Genomic DNA, 20,051 nt, shown 5'->3' with positions numbered 1-20,051 from the left:
CTGTGGAGGAGGCCACTACATCCTAGAAATGAATGAATCATTGGAGTGATGTCAATACTGTATGCCTAGCATGTCTTGTGGGGTTTCACAAAAATGTAGTTTTTCAAATCATTTAATTTGAATCATCATTACAAACTACACCCAACAACTACACTCATGACATTGTCCTGTGTGAGACCTGTCTACATTTCTCATAAAAACCCTGTACATTTGAACGTAACCAGGTGCGTAATATTCAGAGTAAAATCTAAGGGGGTCGGACCTGCGACCGTGTGTCTAGACACAACAGAGACTAAGAAATTCTTCTGAAGGGATAGTTCATAGAAACCGCCCTTTATCTCATTCAGCCAAAAGTATACATTCTTAAACCTTGAACATGGATCTATGTATTTTTCCAACAAACTATTAGAGAGCCTTTTCTAAGTGAAAGACTGTTGCACAGTTACACTGTTTCAAAGCACACCATATCCAGTGTAAACCCAAACCAAATGTGAGACTACACAATGGAAAAGAGACAGTCATCATAACCACAGTTATAAAAACTTGGCTTTGGCACTTTGTTTACACTGCCCAAGAGACAACACATACTCCATCCTTGTTTCTCTCTGCCTCAATCCCTCTTCCTCCCCCCCACACACAACACAAGACAACACAACACAAGACAACACAACACAACACACACACAAGCGTATCCAGCACTTTTCATTTAGAAAAAAATGCAAACCCATCTTTAGTTCCATCCTCCCTGCTGTTGGCAATACACTTCACCACAATCTGTATGGAACTGTGGACCATGCTATCCCAGAGTTCAGATTATGTTATGTCACCTCGAACAGGAGGAGAAACTGGAGATTGAGCTGGTAGAGTTGAACAGCCTCAATGTTCACGGTTTCCATTATTAAAAGATAGGACAAAATTCCCAAATGTCCTGACAGCCTACACCCTGATTCTGATTCTCCGTACCCTGGAGTTAATGTTTCTCACTCAATATCAGCACGAACTGTTCTTAGCATTTACAGTCACCTTAACATCGGCTCATTAACTGTCCCCAAAATGATAACTAACTCACTCAATTTCTTTCATGTCAAAACATTTTAGTTTGAACAAACGTATCAAATAAGGATCTGCCATCTCAAACTCATAGGATGCACCCTTGACTGAGGACAATCTGATGTAGTTTAGGTGTCATAAAGAGTACATTACCTGATGTAGGAAGCCATTCAATGATCTCACGGGTGGAACTGTTGTAGCAGGATGTAATGCCGCAGCAGAATACTATCGCATCTCTACAGGCTCGCTCACATCAGCTTAAATGGGTGCTTTGCCACTCTTGTAAAAACAGGTCAACGCAAACAGCTAAGTCCTCCTGAGCATGATTACAATCCTTAGATTCGCAAAATAAACAGCCTTAAATTGCAATTGCAATGTAAAGACAATAACGTTACAGTAAGTGTTATACAGTACAGGATAGTACAGTATAGCTATAGAGTGCTCACATGGAAGTATCAAGTGGCTTGTGTGAGTAGGTTGCGAATAACACTTAAATTTCTGTCACCCAAAACTAACGACCACGATGTTAAGATAAATCGAGAGGATGCCGAACTCTCCCAAAAATGTATTCGCCCCCTAAAAAGTTGTCTATATCTGTCAGGTTCTTCCGATCATACAACCTATTCGTCACAGCCGTCACAGCTGATAGGCGTCCAAATCCAGGGTAGCCATTTGCATGCACGAAGTTGAGGGTGAACACGTCTTCACTTACGTAAATGGCTGATGCATTACATGATTCTTTTTATTGTACGACACAGCACTTCAAGCGTCTCACTGTCAATCACGAGCCGTGACTCGACCAGAAAAAAACAAAAGCCCGAGATTCTAAGCATCGTTAAACATAAAATATAACAACATGACCATTTGTTTTGAATTTGCATATATTCCACAACATCGATAGGTACAGTACTTGCGCAGCCAGGAAGACGCAGGTCGCTTTTTTCAACCGTTCTGGGTGAACCCCAAGAGACCCAAGATGAAACAATAAACCGGACGGCAATAAACATATGCAAATAAATGTAGGATCTTACAAGATCGTTCCTATAATCTGATGAAATACAACACACAACAATACAAACTATACAAGCACCTGTAAAATTCGAACACTTTTAACGGGATTCTTAACGGTACACCCGAGCAATTAGCTGAGCGTAACTAAACAATTGTCCGACCGTGCACCATATAGCTTATCTCCATTCATAACAGTCGCCCTACGCTTGCATGCACTTTCATTCGTGGATGCTATAGGAACGTAAGAAAGGACTGCAACATGATTTGAGTAAGTGTTACTTCACATCTTTTAGGCCGCAAATAAATCCTCGGTCTCACCTCGCTCGCCTTTACCCCGCAGGTTCCACTAACTTCGGATTCGCTTAGGGATGCTGATACGCTGCAGCTACTTCTAGCGACCAGTCCCCGGCACCGGCAAGCGATACAAAAGCGCTGATTGGATCCCGACAAGCGCTCATCCCCTTAGTTTGTGCTCAGACAGGCAAATTATTGGTCGGTGACTGTGTCGGTGACGCGCCCCTATTAAGGTGTATGTTGTTGTCTCGTTCTGAAGGGGAGGGGACATTGAGCAGCTTGATAATGAACACTGATGTGTTGCTTTTCATCGTTGCTCACCATTGACCTGTCAGACGTTTAACAATCCTTAAAATGTGTTTCTTAGTTATGAAAAACTAATTTGACGAAGTTTTAGATTGGTGATGGCATTAGGTGCAGAGAGAGCTAGTCTCTTTTTCAGATTCTAGAAATCAACACCACAGTTGAAGTTCTCCTTACACAGGATAATGCCTTGAAAATGGATGGCAGAAGTTATTAGTATAATTAGTTCGCTTCCATCTCAAGAGCCCTGCCATAATACATTCAAGAGATCTCGGATGTTCTACTTGTCTACACCAGCTCCGACACTGTTCATCAGCATATGCACCACACCATGTGTTAAGACTTTCAATACCAGCGATACCGCGCTCTCTAGTGTCTAGTTTGAGTAATTAACGTTGGCAAAGATCCAGTATGTTGTGGGGGATGCATCATATAGCGTTCATATGCAAGAGGGATGCATCACATAGCGTTCCTTTATCTGTTCCCTTATAGATAACTGTACCTTTCATCTGAGAAGACCCCACCATCTCCACATGACCAGAAGCAGAACAGTAACCGTGACCCCTGATGGCGACTAGTGCAGGGGCAACCGTGAGGGGCTGGAAGACGGAATTGCTGGTTAGGATCTCGTGTTTGACAAGATTAAACAAATGACACAGGAAACGTTTTTAGTTTACTGGCTGAATCATTTATATTTTTATTACGTTAGAGAACAAAAGACATGATGAACAGATTGTTTGATGAAAAAATACAAACGTATAAAGGAGTGTTTTCAGAACAGTATAAAACATGTACATGGTATGTTCCTTGGAGTAGAATATGGAATTTCACACCATTTGGAAGCAGAAGTACAAGGAAAAGACAACATCAGTTAAAATCACAAGTCACAAATAAAAATTGACATTTAGATATGAGAGCAGTGGGTAAGAAATTAGATGGGAGTAGAGGATAGAAAATATTTACAAAATGGCCCAATGCAGACGGTCCAACAGAAGTTTAAAGCTGCCATCATCAGACCACTGGAGTTTCAAAATTTTCTGCGCTGAAAATAATGTGCTTCAAAAAATAAAACTGCTTATCAGCCTGAGCAACACCTCAAAACAATACACCTTGGGGCCTGTAATTAATGAGGAATCTTGTGTGGCATGAGCAACAATAAGGGGAGACTGGCCGTGGAAAAACTACCTTTCATCTGCAAAAAGGCAGCATGAAAAGACAGAGGGGGCCTAGCACAATGGAGCACATAACTCAGCCAGACAAATCTGAATGGTGAGCCTAAAAAGCAGTTTTTTTTTCTGCAATTATTCAAAAGGCCCGTTCATGTACCTAAAAGCAAACTTTACTAAAAACATTTTTGAAAGTCAGAGAGCTGCCACTGCAGTACAAGGACGAGCTTTCTTTCAGTTGCTGAAGGCCATTGTGAAAGACTGTGGTGACGAGGGTCTGGAAGCTACCTTATTGCGATCATGTCTGCCAGAGTTGCATGCCGCCGTGAGTAAAATGGGAGCTGCCTGTGACACAGGACCTCTGATTGTAAGCATAATACGAGCCGTCTGGAGAGTTCTATTTAAGTGTGTGCCATAAATAATGCATGAGGTGCTGGTCAGAGGTTTAAAATGGAGGCACAGTGAATGACGACGCAATCACACTGAAAGCATCAGTGCAAGCATCATCAATACAACGCTCAATGAAATAATAATAAATAAAAGACAGGGTGAACTAACGTTAATGTAATTTAAACAAAACAAGTGGGTAGTACAAAACTATTGATTTCCCTTTCAAAGCGTAAAAATCAACTCGGTAAAACTATTTCTCATATAGAAGTAATCACTTCTCAGGAGTCATCAAGGCATACAAAAATACAAAACAATATTATATAAATATTCCTGTTGGCAAGGCTTAAATCATTTCAACCCTGACAACTTGATAGGTATGCAACAGCGGTTTGATTTCAGAGAAAGTGTTCAGACAGTGCACGTACCTGTCCAAGGTTGGACAAGAAAGTGCACTTTAATACAAGCCACTGAAGCAACAATACTACAATACTAAAATAGATATGAAATATATAAGAAATATGCTCCCTTATTAAGTGAATGCCTCTGTGATATATAATCATAGGTAGAGTGTCATATGGTACGGATATCTAAATACATTGTGCTGGTTATGCAGTAGTGAAGTGCGGTAGTGTTTTTGCGATGGTGACACCACCCAATCATGGTGAAAGAATCTGGGCTCACTTCTTAAAGAACTTTTTGTTCAGTAGAAAGATGAGCAGATTGACATTGACTTTGGCCTTGTCAAACATCTTCATCACAGCAACACCCTCATACTGGAGCTGGAGCAGGTCCTGGAAAACACACAAACCACAAAGATGGGAAATTATTTCATAATGTTTGACTAGATACTCTTGTACCCTACAGACACTTAAAAACTCAAGAAATATTGCTAAAGCCTTTCACATACGGCAACATTTATATTCCTACCTGTACCTCTACAACTTTGACCAGCACAGTAGCAGAAAGACTGACCATATCTAGGTAATTAAATAGTTGTAAAATATTTCCCTGGTGTAATAAATAAGTAATAAGTTATAAAACAGGGAGGATTAAAGTCCAGTTCTTCATGTCCTCATTGCACTTCTACCTCTAGAGGTTATCTACTAATAGGTCAGTCTACAGACCTACATAAGCTGTGAACCCAATCTCAGGGCTGACACTACTGGTCTCTCGTGGAGCTTACCTGATATTTCAGAGGGAAGCGTTCCATGTCCACCCCCATGAAGCGTGCCTTCACCAGGAACGTGCCGCCCTCCTCGCCAGGAACAATGTCAAAGATCACGTTCTTGAACCTAAGAAGGAGAGAACGTTGATGCAGGGCTTCATTGCACAGCAGTAAAATCACAAAAAGTGTGAAGGATTTTGAAGAAATTGGAGGCGAAATTTTTATTGAAATTCAATTCATTTTGAATTTGAAGATGGATGGATGGATGTAGAATGAATGAATCTCATGTGTGTGGCGTTTGAAACTGTGCGTACTGGGTGATGGGCAGGTCCTCGATCTCCAGCAGCACTCCCTTCTCATGCAAGCGGGCTGCAGTGTAGGTGAGGGCTGGCTGCTTGCTCTTCTTCCCCTTGTTGTCTGCAGCCTTTTTCCCACTCGCCTTACTGAGAGCAAAAAGGAGAGGCATACAAAACACACAGACAGACAGATTATAATTTCCTTTCAATAGAATAAGGCCATGTTTGGGTATCATGTATGTAACTGCCTATGCATATTCATGTTATTAAAAAGCAAACGATAATTTGTAATCATATTAGCAGCACTCATGTTCCATTTGCACATGGTTTGGAGTTAAAGGGCATCCAGCGATTCATTCATCTATCTTTTTTTCTCTGGTTGCAGCTCATCAAAGGAGAAATGCACTATTCATTGAAATTTGACGCCAATGAGCCAAGGCATTTGACATTCCGTTATTGTCAGCCAATTCATTTTGCAGACACAGGAGAAAAAAAAAAAAAAAAAAAAGGGCTGCCTTACCCATTCTTGGCGGTGAGGTTTTGCAGGCAGGTGGTGATGTACTGGCTGTAGTAGTCCACCTGCTCGCTGTGGAAGGAGCTCTTGCCGTGCAGGCTGTGGAGGGTCTGCTTCAGCTTCACCAGCTCTGCCTGTCGGCGCTGCCGGTACAGGCGCTGGTGCCGAATATCCTGCTCGACAGACATGGCTCGTTATTGTCGCTGCCACCTCGTTTGCTCGAGCCGGATTCAATTATGTCAAGTCTAATTACTATGCTGGGAGATAACCTGCTGTAAGCCTTTTATTGGACTGATTATCAGCGTAATCTGTGCAAATGGCAAATAAACCTGAATGCAGTTGATTTAACAGATCGTTTTAAAAGGGGGTTGCTAATGCAGGGCTGCTAATGCCGCAGGGCCCACGCAAACAGATCTACACCAGGCAACAAATGGTTTAAGTGAGACCCTAAAGTGGTCATCAGAAGTCATTTGAATAGTAATATGGTAGTTCCACATGATATGGCTGAGAGCTGGTACAAGCATGCTTGCCCTTAGCAAACAGTAACTTAAGGTTTACAGATTCATTCAAGGTTTGTAGAAGGGTTTCAGTTGGGTAAGATATGGAAAATGTTACTGGAAATTGTGCTGAAGATGCAGTAAGGCACCTTCACATCAATTGATACTCTGCTGGGTGTGGATGTGAAGTTACTTGTTGAAGGCAGAGTTTCAAAATTACAAATTTATGAAATGTATTTGTTCAAAGTGACACACAGTACTGTGAATTTATCCCCCCCCCCCCGCCCCAAAATCCTTTGAAGCTTGGGCCTTGGAGAAGCTGCTGCCCTCACTCCTCACTCTTTACAGGTTCAGCTACGGTGATTCACTATGCACATACCTTAGCGAGGAGCTGCAGGATCTGGTTCTCCGAGTCGGGGGCCGTCAGCACCCCAAGAGCCTCCAGCCTCCGCAGGCTGCGCTGGATCTTCCTCTTCTTCTCCTCAAGGGACAGGTTGCCGTCGGCGATGAGGGACTGGTTGCGCTTCATCTTCTCAGGGGTGACGGCGTCCCTCTGGGCCCGGCGGTGCATCATCCAGCCGTGCTGCGCCTCCTGGGGAACCAAGGTCACAGGTGCTTGTACTACCGAGTCCTCACTGAACACCAGCAGCTACACCCACGCGCTGGCTCAGCTGCCCACCGTGTATTAGAAAGGGCAATACCCTTTCCTATCCCTCTTCTCTTGCTTTAGGCTTGCTTTTAACCATTACCCTGCGTCTGATATGCATCATATTATCTCATTTGCATTTACAAATTATTAGTCTGTATTATCTTGTATTGTGAAAGTCAGTTCTTTGTAAGTTTTACACATATGCATGTAATTATACCAATGATATTCCTTTTTTTCTGCAACAATCATGTCATGATTTAGCAAGAGTCTCTCATGAGGACATAACCCTTTACCTGGTCTGTGGAGACTGAAGCCTTCAACACCTCACTCAGTGTGTCTCCAGGCTGGGTTCGGATCACATCGATGATCAGCTGCTTGGTGCTGCAGACCAAAGCAGAAAGCTCACTCATCATCACACACTACCGGTACAAATCACAGAGCACCACCCCAAATTCCCATTTCTTTAAAATGCATTAGAAAATGCAACCCTGAGAATATGTGTGCAGTTTAATCTTTAAGATCTCCAGTGATTTGTATCAGCAATTCAGATGATGTAATCAGTGCAGGTCCTGAACCCAGAGACGTAACTAATGAGCATCGAGACTAATCCACAGCACTGGTGCTCTCCATCACCTGAACTTTAGGCTTGTTTAGCATTCTGCTGTGTGCAGTCCTACCTGAGGAGAATTCCTTTGGCATCGGGGAGGTTATCTGTGCTTTTGAAGACATCAAATTTACTGGTGAGGGTCAGGGACACTTCCAGCTTGGTGTACTGGGCCAGGGTCTGCTCCATGTTGGGGTCTCCAGAGTTGACCACCCCGTCTCCTGTTACCACACAAAAGTACGTTTTAAAACACTCAACATCATGACAATAAAGCAAACTACACTCAAACCTGCAATAAAAGCAAATAGCGTTGCGGTTTTGATTGATCTTTCTGAAGTTCAAGTAGAATATGTTGACGTCTGGGGGAACCTACCAATTATGGCTTGAACAGAGGGCACCTTCCCCAGGTCTCTGAGCAGCTCGAGGAGCGGGTCGGCAGGGTCCTGACACAGGGCGTCTTTGTGCTCTAGGAGGAGCTACACAACCCAACCAACCACAGTGTTAGGCACGCTCACCTTTAACATGACATTTAAGCATCTAAAGGAAGCACTGATTCACAGAACTCTGACCAAAATGACAACCTTTTGTCTATGCTTATGGAACAGAAAGCTAAGAATTGTAATGTAATACAAATGTTCAAAGCAGTGTGCAAGCAGTCAACATACATCTTTGATTTATTTAGTCAGTCACCAGAGGCTATTGAAGTGTTACCTTGTGGGTGTTGAGGAGCTCACTAATAGAGATGTAGATGAGGGGCTTGTTGAGGATCACCATCTCAGAGTACTCGTCAATGTCGAAGCGCTCCCCTGGTCCTGGTACGTCACATGCCGCCTTCAGGAACTTCCTGTAGGGAAGCAGTGGAGAGCTTTTGACTTATTCAGCCATTGGAGATATTCAGTTATTTCGGACAAAATCCTGACATGACAAAGAAATCAAACCAAAATCGCAGTTGCACCCACCAAAACAAAATAAAAAAAACAAGAGAAGCACACTTCAAAATAAACTTTATAAACTTTAAACTTGAACAGAAAAGTAAACCAGAAAACAATAAAGATGTAGCACTGACCTGAATTTGGCATGAGTGTGGGTGATGTAGTCATTGAAGGCGTGCAGGTGGGAGCTGTCGCCGTGGAAGTGCTTGAGGGCGGCGGCTTGCTGCAGGATGCGGGCGATGGAGCCGAGTGTGCGCCGCTGGTCCGGCAGGAGGGCGGAGCCTGCAGAGAACTCCACCACGTCAAAGCCGTCCGGCGCCACCACCGCTGGGTTCATGTAGCGGTAGTACACCAGGTTCCCCACGATCTGGAGAAACAGTTCAACAGTTGGGGTTTATAGGGGGACAGAGCAACTCAGACAATTCCCCCTTTGATTTTTCTGCTGGGGGAGGCTTTTCAAATTATTACTATTTCATGCAGTCTCCAAGTTAAGATTAATTCAGTAAAATATTTAAATGGTTTAGTGAAGTCAGTGAAGTGAAGACTGGCATCTCTTCACTCTAGGTGGATAAGAGAAGCATAGAACTTTACGATCAGGAGTTCCAATCCACTAAGGTAGTATGTAGTAGGTAAGTATCCAGAAAAGAGTCTCTCATGTTGAGTAAAAATGCTTGCAGAAGCCAGAATGATACTCACACAGTGGCTGTGTGTATACATGAGTGTTTGTGCCTGAATGTACAAAATAGCTCCATGCTTGTCCTGTTTACCTTGTAGAGATCCTCCTCAGTGGCCTGAGGAAACTTCTCATGCAGAGTATCCCTCAGGACTTTGGCAGTGTAGCGCAGGCCATAACTGAACAAAGCAAGGTATTGGAGAGGGAAATTACACAGATAACGTGGAAAAAAATGACACACAGGTCAGCTAACGAGAGAGAGAGAGAGAGATAACAGGTGAGCTTGAGAGAGGCTATAAACTCACGGCAGCTTGTGCAGGTTACTGGTGATGGCGTTGAGGACGCGGTCGGTGAGGGTCTTCAGGTTGGTGATGGCGATGTTGAGGCGCTGCTGCACCTCGGGGTAACTGAGAGCCTGCTCAGCACTCACCTCATAGGGCAGCGGACTGACAGGCAGGGGCAACAAGATAGGGTCAACCAGGTGAGCTTTAACAGCCTATCGCTTATACAGAGTTAAAGACAGCGTTAATAACCACTTGCTAATTGTGGGAGAACCTGTGACATGGGTCAAGCTTTTCCAGTGATATAGACATGTTTAAATGTCTACAGACAGGAGTTATTTCAAACAAGTATTTCAAATGTATATTGACTCCGTACAGATAACAGGCAAAACAAATATGCCTGGAAGTTAGGGTAGGGTAAGAAGTTAGGGCTCCAGTCTGACCTCTTGTGGCCGGTCTGGGACTCAGTCTGGTTGATCCAGGTCTTGTAGATCTCCACGGGGTCGGTGCGGATGCTGAGGGTGCGGTCCTGCAGCACCTCCCTGATGGCGGGGCCCAGGATTTCCTGCAGAGCGTTCTGGCCTCGGGCGTGGCGGTAGAAGCTCACCAGCATCTTGATGACGGTGGGGTTACCAGTGACCACCTCCTGAGGCTGGTCCACCTTCAACCTAGGAGGAGAGATCGGGAGACATCACTGACTGGGTGGTGACTGTCAGTTGCAGGTGACATCAATCAACTTGAAATACTGATCAACTGAAATCTTTACAATCCCATACAAATCTAGTCAAGCTTAATCTAAAGCTTGAGATCGATTTAAACATGCATATGTATATGAATTGTATTTTATACATATATTAAGTTTAACACTGTGTGTGTCTTCTCCCTCACTTGATCTCGTGGCGCAGGGCAGTGGTGAAGAGCTGGAGCATGAGGTAGGCCTCTCTGCAGTCGGAGCCATAGTTGAAGAGGGTGAAGATGACCGTCTCCATGAAGCTGGTGGACTTGTTCTGGGGCATGAGGAAGATCAGCTGTGCCAGGTATTGAGGCTGCGTCTGTAAGGGGAACATGGCACACACAGGCCCCCAGTGGATTAGTCCAGCTTTAAACGGACACATATTCATTTCACCAGCCTAAAAGCCTGAGAGCTCACCTGTAGCAGGTAGAACAGGTGCTGGTAGGCCTCCAGCTTGTCGTGGTTCTCTTTGCTCAGAGACTTCAGGCCCTTGTGCTTGTTCAAGTCCATCATGTCTGCCAGCTGCTCTTTGTTCTTCTTGGTCAGCTTCTTGCAGTGAGAGACCACCTCCTGTTCTCAAGAGACAGGTGGAGATACAAAGATAACGAAAAGTTTAAGCAGGGGAGGAGCCATTTGAGCTAAACTAGCAGTGTCAGTATATGTGCTGGTGATGTTTGTCAAAGGGAGTCAACCACCGAGACCTTTGATCAGATCTGCTCAGATCTTAGTTCTCTGACAAGGAAAAACAAGAATGCAAGTTCTTGTGTGACTGTCAGCATCTGATGCTACACCACGTGACACGCAAGACTCCACGTCCTCCTCACCTGCAGGGTGACCCTGTTGCGCACCAGCAGGCCGATCTTCAGGTCCATGATGTCCAGGTCGGCCTCCAGCTGCTGGTTGGAGCGGATGTTGCGCACCACGTCCTCCCGCAGGCGCAGCAGCTCCCCCTCCTGGCGGATGTCGTTATCGCCCTGCTCCAGCAGGTGGGCAAATTTGCGCACCACAGACAGGGAAGGGTGGGTGGAGTGCACTAGAGAGAAGAGGAGGAAACGGGAAGCGGTTTAAAACAGAAACTAACTAAGACTGGTCGTTACCACCTCTGGTTTGGTGACTTGTGACATACCCAGCATCCTGTACTCTTCGCGAGCCCTGTTGGCCCTGAAAAAGGCCTGGATTCTTATGATGGCGCCAACCTGAGGGGTTAAGAAACAAAAACATGTTTATACCATACATTTCAATATACATTAATGTTTGTTCTTTGTTCAAATTGAACGTTAAGGTGTATTTATAACCTTAAAATAACTATGGGAAGCTCATGTATGTTATGGCACACTTACATGTCTCCTAAAATACCTCTGCCGGGCGAGATACTTCCTGCGGGCGAGCCACATTTTAACCGTGGCTTGGATCTGGGGAGGTTACATAAACTCACATCACTTGACACATTTATGACTCAGATGTAACAATTAAGACAAGTAACAGTTCTGAATCCCCTACCTTGGCAATAGCCCTCCAGCTCCGGTAGAGATACTGCAGCCTTTGTCTATAGGCCCTCTGCTGAAGGAACCTTTTCCAGTGAGACTAAGAACACAGCCAAAACATTTATTAAAGACTTGCATAAACAAACTGTGAAATGGTTGTATTTCAGTCGATAATCCTATTTCCAGTCAAATGCAGTTGATCTAGTGCAGGGCTAAATAGTTCAGCAGCCAGGCACCAGGCAAAATGTTTTATGCCCCGTGTCTTAACTGATAACTTCTGACCCTGCAGGCTAGTGACGAGAACAGATGCCAAGTCTTTTCACTTTTTGGGCACAATATTACATTGCCCATATTAAAGTCAGGAATCTAGGGAAACTATTCAAATAGATATGTAAGGTCACTGGAGCATGCACTTGCACAGTAGGCTTGCTGATGCATGTCTGGGGTGCCCACCCGTATAAAGGAACATTAGTGTTTCATTTTTGTGTGGTGAGGGAGCCAGTTCCACAGAACTGGATGCTCACCTGGATGGTGATGATGGCAGGCAGCTGGGTGTTGAGGAAGTGGAGGCGGTGTGCCAGCTTCCTCCTGACCAGGAAGCCTCTGACTCGAGCCTGCAGCGCCACCACCAGGTGACTGCTGGCCTTCCACTGCACCTCCCTGCTGTGGGCTCCAGCCACACTATTCAGAATGGCCTGCAGGGGGCAATAAGGTTAGAGTTACTAAGGTGGAGTAAGGCAGCGTGGTCAACAAGATCATGAAGATTTGCAAACAAATTACACTCGGACATAACATTTTCTTCCATGCAGCATTCAAACTGTTATTTAGTACGATATTGGTTGATTTTAAATGTATGTATTAAACAAAAATGACATACACAAATTGCCATCATCATTATTCTCCCTGGGCCCATCTTCCACATGGCACTAGTGCTTCATAAAGGGCCTAATAATAGACATGTGGAACTGGATACAGGGCCGGGAAGCTGTGACAGTTACCTGCATCTCATCATGGGCCAGGAACATGCTGTTCTGCACAAAGCCCTGTGGCCTGTCCCAAGTGCCCTCCAGCTTCTGCAGGTGGAAGTAATAGGAGCTGCCATCTTGGATTTTGGTCCGCATCCAAGGGCTTCGGTTATCACCTGATGCCATCAGACACACACACAGATACACGATCAGTAACCTCTGTCTCAAGGACTCATTCCCTGGAATACACACCTACAAACTACCTGACATCAGCTACATTACAACATGGGTCATAGTATTTACCTGGGAGAAGAGGAATGACTGCCATGTAGTGCTCATAATCATGCTTACTATACAAAATATATGCGGACTATATGTGTACTATAAGTATTCTCTTCCAGTTTATATAAATGGTGACATGCAAATGCTGTATAGCGTTACTGATAACCATTAAAATACAAGGACAATCAAGCTCAGTTCCTCTCAGTGAGAGGCTTTAGGTCATGTCCCAAAACATGTGACACAAAGATATTTAACCCCTGAGGCACACGTGAGGAAATGGGCACTGACCTCCTGCCGTTTTGGCGCGGAGCAGCGCCGTGAGCTCAGTCTGGTAGGCGGCGGCACAGTCCCCCACCACGCTCCTCAGGCCCACCTCAGGCAGCCGCAGCACTCTCAGCGTCTGGCCCGCCTTGCCCTCCTTCACCGCCTGGTTCACCGCAGCCAGACCCAGGCACACTGGCAGAGCAGAGGACCGTTAACACTCAGGGAGGTAGAACACATGATCATGCCATATTACCAAAGGGCTGTACGACCCGTGTAAGCAAACTTCACAGATGGACAGTATCATATTTTGATAAGAATGGTGATCCAGTGTCCGAGTTAGTGAACCGTAAAAAGAGGGAGGTGTGCATGTGTATAGAGAACTCACTCTTTAGAGCTTTGTAGTTGTCCTGATTGGCCAACTGCACTGCATCCTGGATATCAGCCAACCACAACTCGGCAGCCGGGTCTCTGCTCAGCTGTGAAAGGTCAATAGGTGTTTCCAATTAGCACTCCCTACACGGGTGTTAATACAGGTTAGCAAATTTGAAATCCAGTGTGTAGTGAAAGTTCCTCACCTCAGCTTTGCACTTTTTGGCTTTGGTCAAAACATCGTGGTAGCGCCGGGCATTCACTGGCTGCACTTGCTCCAGGCCACCAGAGGGCAGCAAGAGCGCAGACAAAAGCTTCTGTGGGTCGTTGCGGCACAGGGCCTGGTTGATTATGCCGATGGCCAGGATCTCTGATGTCAGAGGGAAGCAGACAGAATTTGCATTAGTGTCCCATAGCAAATCAAAGGCGAACAACTTCATGTCTGGCCTGATGACTATTTGACTCACGGTCATGTTCGTCCTGGGCTGCAGTGTTGACCACGTTGAGGCCGCCTTGCAGGTCATTCCATGTCAGCATAGCCCTGCCTGAATTCTTTTTCAAGTCACACAGCTCCTCAAAGTACCTGAAAGGCAATGAGCATTATTGCCAGGGCCCCAAAATGCACACTGTTCACTAAAGTAAACAAATCAATTTCACCATTGACTGGATCAAAGTGTTGGCATGCAGCCGTCTGACAAAGCACTATCTGCAACCCTAAGTCACACTTGCTTTTTGCTCTAGAAACATTAAGTAGTACATACTTAAAATAGAGCTCAAATGCTCTGTGAAAAAGCTGAAAGGGGCTGTATGAGTATTTGAGTATTGAACCAATGATGACCTTCATTTTGCTACATTCATACTCTATCTGTTTAACTAAAGGTTAAATGTTGATCATTCTGCATAAAAGTTCACTCTGTTCGGGGCATGTTACACCACAACCATGATGAGCTGAATAATGTGTTGTGTGACAGGGTTGAGAGTGTGAGAGAGAGAGATCTGTAGGAGGAGGACCTGCGGCATGACTGATCTCAACCCTCTTTTCCTGTGGCCTCACCTCTGGATCAGGCTGTCATCGATGTCTGCCAGCCCAGCAGCAGAGCTGACCAGAGAGGCACAGAAGGCTCCCAGGTCACGAGCCTCCAAGGCTTGGTTGACGAGAGCTACGGCCGAAAGCATCTCTACCGCCACAAACAGCTCCTCCTGCTGCAGCTCAGCCTGACGAGCAAAAAGTATTTATATAAATGACAAATGAAAGTGATTATGCACCATACGTTGAATGTTGGCCAATCAAGAAGAACACCAACATTAATAAATCCATTCCATAAATGTATAAAATGTAACATAATTAATTAAAATTAAATACACGACATGAACATAGTTTATAACAGCTGGCGAGCGTTCATTATGTATACAGGAAAATTACATGACGCACACACATCAGTATGGATGGAAATATTTCGGGCATTTAGCAAGGAGATTAGTTTCTGACAGCTGGAATTATGCAGCTGATCATATCAATCTCAAGTGAACTCATGTCACAAAACATCCCAGAGACCAATCAATCATTGTCATTTATATTGATGACTAAAAGTAAATAAATATGCAAAAGTGCTAAAAGCCAACCTCAGGGCACTGTTCCTGAAGTGGGGCCAGCTCTCGCTGGTACAGGTCAGCAGCAAAGGGATAGACATCTGGCAGCTGGGCATCAGGGTTCATCAGAGCACGCACCGTTTGGCGGGCATCCCCTCTTTGCAGGGCCTCGTTGATTTTGTTGATAGCCTGTTGATCTGCATGAACACGTATACACAATCATCTCTCAGTCTGCTTTTACATGAGTATATACGTATACATAAACCTCTGTGTGCTAATGTGCGTGCACATAAATACTTCTTGCACAATATGTGTACGTGCACAGGTTGTCCAGGACAGCACAAAGGGAAATAACAACATTTCACAGCAGCTTGTGAAAATCAAATCAACACCACTGAATAGACATGTTCTCTCTGAGATTGAGGTGTGAAACTGACTTGTTTGTGAGCGCTGGACCTCTTCGTTAGCCACCGTGATCCCCTCCTGCAGTTCATCACGGTCCAGTGGCTCCACAGACCCGATGTCCTACGCGACCAGGCACAGGATACAGGATATCAGGTAAAGGGTCACAGGCGACCAGCTCTGACACAGACTCTAATCTAGCATCACATGTCTTACAAATGGGACCATTCATATTTTATACGACAAATGTAGACATCAGAATCCAGGTTTACCATAGTTCCATTGTGCAAATAATAATTAATAATAAACAAATGAATAGTTCATGATCATAACAATCAACAATAATTTAATTACACCAATAGGGTTTGCAGCATCAAAGGTAACCGAAGCCCCCTTACCACAGCCTTCTGCTCACGGTCACTGGCCAGCTGCTCCAGGTACCAGGGGCTGTTGTCCCTGAGCAGTCCCCTGAGGTCCAGGCATGGGGCCTGCAGAGCGGAGAGGAGGACTAGGGCATCGCCGCACTCCAGAGCCTCATCCACAGTCTCCACTGCTGCGCGCGCTGCAAGGTCATGTGCACCACTTCAGTACACTCAAAGTTCATTCACTCACAGTAAATGTAAATACCTTCCACATCCCTTGCTTTTTCTGGGTCAAACTTTTTTAATTTTTTTATTTAATGAGGCACAAATTTTTTTGCAACACATATCTTCGTCTTTTATCATAGTCAGAGCAAATGTCTAGACTATAATAAAATATTTTTAGACTTAGAGTGGTCCAAACCAACCTTACCAAAGTATCTCTTACAGAAGGTATAATTAGCTAAGGGCGTTCTAGGAAACACGAAACGTTAAGGTACAGCTTAATGTATAAGTAAGTTATAATGACGTAGCATTGGAAACCATGCCCTGGTTGTCTACGAGTGCCACCCCGTAGAGTACATGATATTTGTCTTTGCCTAATATGTGTATCAAATTACTGATTTATCTGGCAGAGTACATAACATAGTGTGCATCTTCATTTCTCTTGTTAATCCTGCAGTTCCAAGCACCACATGTTCATTGATATGAAAACTTTCACAAAGGCAGTGCTTCCCAAAGTGTGGGGCAGGGCACCCCCAGCCCACAGAGTTACAGCAATGGGAGTGTGGGCTGGGGGTGAGAAATGGAACGGGAAACATAGACAACCAACTACAGCTCAAATGTTGTATGGTAGTGCTCCTACAGCATAGTACCTTATAGCTGACCAATTTGGTGAGGAGTTTATAGCCTTCCTTGTACTTTGTATATAATATGGTCATGGCCTACCGTTAAGCCTGAATGTTAGAAAGGATAGCTAGCCTAATTATTAATACAAAGGACATGAACATTGTATTTAAATGGTTTAAATACAGCACTCTTATCAAATGAAAGTTTTAACTGTTCAAATGTAGAAACAATGTTTAAGAAAAGCTATGAAACAGCAGATGGGCATCTGTTTTGGTTTTTTTTTTTTTTTTTTAATTAATTAAAAGTTAGTTACATTGCAGGTTATATGCCAAAGTTCTCATTCTTTGCCAAGGTGTATTGTCAAAAAGGGGCCTGCCATGAAAAGTTTGGGAACCCATCTACTAAGGTAACCCAAGATGAGCAGAACAAATATTTAGTTTTTGAGGAAAACAGCCTGAAATCTAAATGGCTTTGATAGATGTACCATGTTTTAGTTGTCTGAATGTAATCACTGAAGGAAGAGTTATACACACCATTAACTCTGTTTATGTTGTCCTGGATTTCACCTTGGGTGAGATACTCCTCATAAATATCCTTTTCGTCTGAACCATTGATCTGCAACAAAAATGGTGCATAAGCATCTGTGTTATAAATATATAAAATAAATATGTGTTATATAAAATGTTATCAATGACAAATGAGGGAAAACATTCAGTTAATGCATTCATTCAAATATTCATTCATACACACAAACAGGAAATCTGGTTCTCAGATAAGCCCTACCTTTGCATACAAAAACCTGATAATATTGCCAAGATATGTAATTTCCCCATGAACTATGTTTTTATTATTATTCCCATCCATATGCCCAGGAAAAAATCACATCCAAAAGAGTGTGTGCCCTCCTGGCCTACCTTGACATAAGCCTGAGCAGCCTTCTCTGATCGAGCCTGTCGCAGCATCTCCTGGTATATAGCCATCATCTGCTGCTGCAGGTTTGTCAGCATGGCATTGGGGTTCCTCAGAGCCTGAGCAGTGTCCTCCACACGGCCATGCTCTACAGCCTCATTAATGGCAATCACAGCAGCGTGCACTGGAGACAAAAATGAGAACAGAGTCCCAATATGTTAGATTAGGACTTGGAGGATCAAGTTAACACAACGGCTTGTTTCAAAAGGTAGTGCCCTTCACCTAGTACCATGCACCCTGCAGTTTGTTGATTAGATTGTGTAAACAATGTCAACGGACAACCCTCTGTAGTAAACACATTTTTGATTGACCGTACCAGCAGCCTCATCCACGGATATCTCATTGGCCAGTATTCCTCCAATCTTGCTGAAAGCTGGCATCTGAAGGCCATATTTGTCCAGCTCCAGTTTCATGTTGTTGATCTCCTCCTCTGTGAACAAACATCCAGATACGATAACATATTGTTTCAAAACTACCAGAGTTGATAACAATGTTGACCTTCAGGTGACAGGTGACACCGTATCCATTCACAAGAACTCGTTACTGAGAGAAAGATTATACCTGTAAACTTGACCTTGCCGTACAAGTCTTGGATTTGAGGGGCCAGACCCAAACGGAAAAGGTAGAGGCTGGGGAAACAATGAGCTTGAATTTAGAGGACCATGCAAAGGAACAACTTATAAATATCAGACATACCCAATACCAAACCCTAGGTCTTCTTCTATCAAACATGGAGTTACCTACCTGAGGGCATGAATACAATAAACAACTCTGGGCATGTTCTTCTTATCATAGATATCTGTGGTCTCTGGATGGAAGATCTGGAGGAGAGGAAATAAACTCAATGTTAAAGTTTAAGATTACAAACATGCTGAAGAAAACGTTTTTGTCTGGATACTTATTTACCGATGGCATTCCAACTTCCACCATTGCATTGCGCCAGAAATTGATGTTGTCTGTATGACGGAACTGCAGCCCATTTGCCTAATGGAGAACACAACATCAAAAGCCTATCACAAACTCATTCGACATACTTGAAACTTCACATATAAGGTATGACTGAGGTTGTAATTATATACACATCCTGGATTTTTTTTTTTTTTTTTTTTTAAAGAGCTTCTAAGTGCATCAGAATTATGTCTTCCTCTTTAGCCAACCTTGTATCGTCCCTGGTCCAGGTCATAGATTTTCTTCAGAGGTACTACTTTTGGGGCAAAGAAGTTCCCCAGCTTTGCCAGTAGCACTCCATTCCGGAGACCCTCCTCAAGCTCAGTGGGAGCAGGAAGTTCTTCTTTGATGCATGCCTCCATCCACCTGTTATACATACAACAAAGGCAAGACAAACTTAACAAATCAACAGTTAATTCATGAATGGCAGTGTATACATTGGAGGACATTTTACCATTAGAGACCGATCTTAGAGACAAATAAAACAATCAATACTGGATTCTCCTAAAGTAATAATACTTGTTTCAGTTTCAGTGTGACGTTTTAACAAACCTCTTAGCCTCCTCCAGCCGGCACAAATACTGGTACGCCACATTTTGAATACGCTGTTCGTCCATCTCTTCTGCTGTCAGTCGCTCATCTGTGTAATACAAGAATTGTATCAAACAATAATGAAACCGCAAATAGGCCATCACCCCACTTCCATAGAAAACAAAATAGCCACTTTTGTACAAAGTGAAGCATGAGAAAAGCCGCGAGCAGCAAGTCGAAAGCAGTGACGTAGGCTAGCTAGTCATCTAGAAACATTATGTTTTGCCAAAGTCCAAATGAATATGGCGCTACCAAAGGTTAATTAATTAACACCTAGTGCTCAGCATGCAGCAGTTATATTGCTACCATTAATTTAGGAGTGATTTGTTTTTAGCGTGAACTACCCACTTTAGCTGTGCTAAACATCAACAGACACCTGCCAGTTAGCACCAACATACAACGTTTCAGATAACGTTAGCCT

At 43.9% G+C, this 20,051-nt stretch overlaps 1 protein-coding gene across 1 annotated transcript; it reads right to left on the bottom strand.

Annotated features, from left to right (window-relative positions):
- Positions 1-4,232: 4,232 nt before the first annotated feature.
- On the bottom strand, positions 4,233-19,698 carry iqgap3 (IQ motif containing GTPase activating protein 3). The gene is made up of 37 exons (XM_042706762.1): positions 19,592-19,698; positions 19,249-19,405; positions 18,998-19,075; positions 18,836-18,912; positions 18,653-18,720; positions 18,408-18,521; positions 18,037-18,215; positions 17,656-17,737; positions 16,313-16,476; positions 15,950-16,037; positions 15,546-15,709; positions 14,977-15,137; positions 14,390-14,505; positions 14,129-14,292; positions 13,939-14,029; positions 13,578-13,745; positions 13,041-13,183; positions 12,567-12,737; positions 12,059-12,142; positions 11,899-11,970; positions 11,685-11,754; positions 11,383-11,591; positions 10,976-11,128; positions 10,714-10,877; positions 10,269-10,493; positions 9,850-9,990; positions 9,639-9,723; positions 9,006-9,238; positions 8,651-8,783; positions 8,313-8,415; positions 8,013-8,160; positions 7,629-7,716; positions 7,066-7,278; positions 6,196-6,362; positions 5,694-5,822; positions 5,398-5,506; positions 4,233-5,005 (listed from the first exon to the last, which is right to left on the bottom strand). Exons 1-37 carry the CDS (start codon positions 19,654-19,656, stop codon positions 4,892-4,894), a joined length of 4,890 nt encoding a protein of 1,629 aa, XP_042562696.1. The 5' UTR covers positions 19,657-19,698; the 3' UTR covers positions 4,233-4,891.
- Positions 19,699-20,051: the final 353 nt, after the last annotated feature.

The sequence above is a fragment of the Clupea harengus genome, unplaced genomic scaffold (genome assembly GCF_900700415.2).
Source record: "Clupea harengus unplaced genomic scaffold, Ch_v2.0.2, whole genome shotgun sequence".
NCBI lineage: Eukaryota > Metazoa > Chordata > Actinopteri > Clupeiformes > Clupeidae > Clupea > Clupea harengus.
Note: the sequence above shows the minus strand (reverse complement) of the source record. Positions and strands in the feature narration are given on the sequence as shown.

What these genes read in the sequence shown, in the direction of transcription:
- iqgap3 (XM_042706762.1), bottom strand. Translation starts at nt 19,656, where the DNA reads ATGGACGAACAGCGTATTCAAAATGTGGCGTACCAGTATTTGTGCCGG. An exon ending in ATCCGTGGATGAGGCTGCTG is followed by an intron (nt 18,216 to 18,407) that starts GTACGGTCAATC and finishes TTTTGTCTCCAG; the next exon opens with TGCACGCTGCTGTGATTGCC. An exon ending in TCCCAGACCGGCCACAAGAG is followed by an intron (nt 9,991 to 10,268) that starts GTCAGACTGGAG and finishes CCTGCCTGTCAG; the next exon opens with TCCGCTGCCCTATGAGGTGA.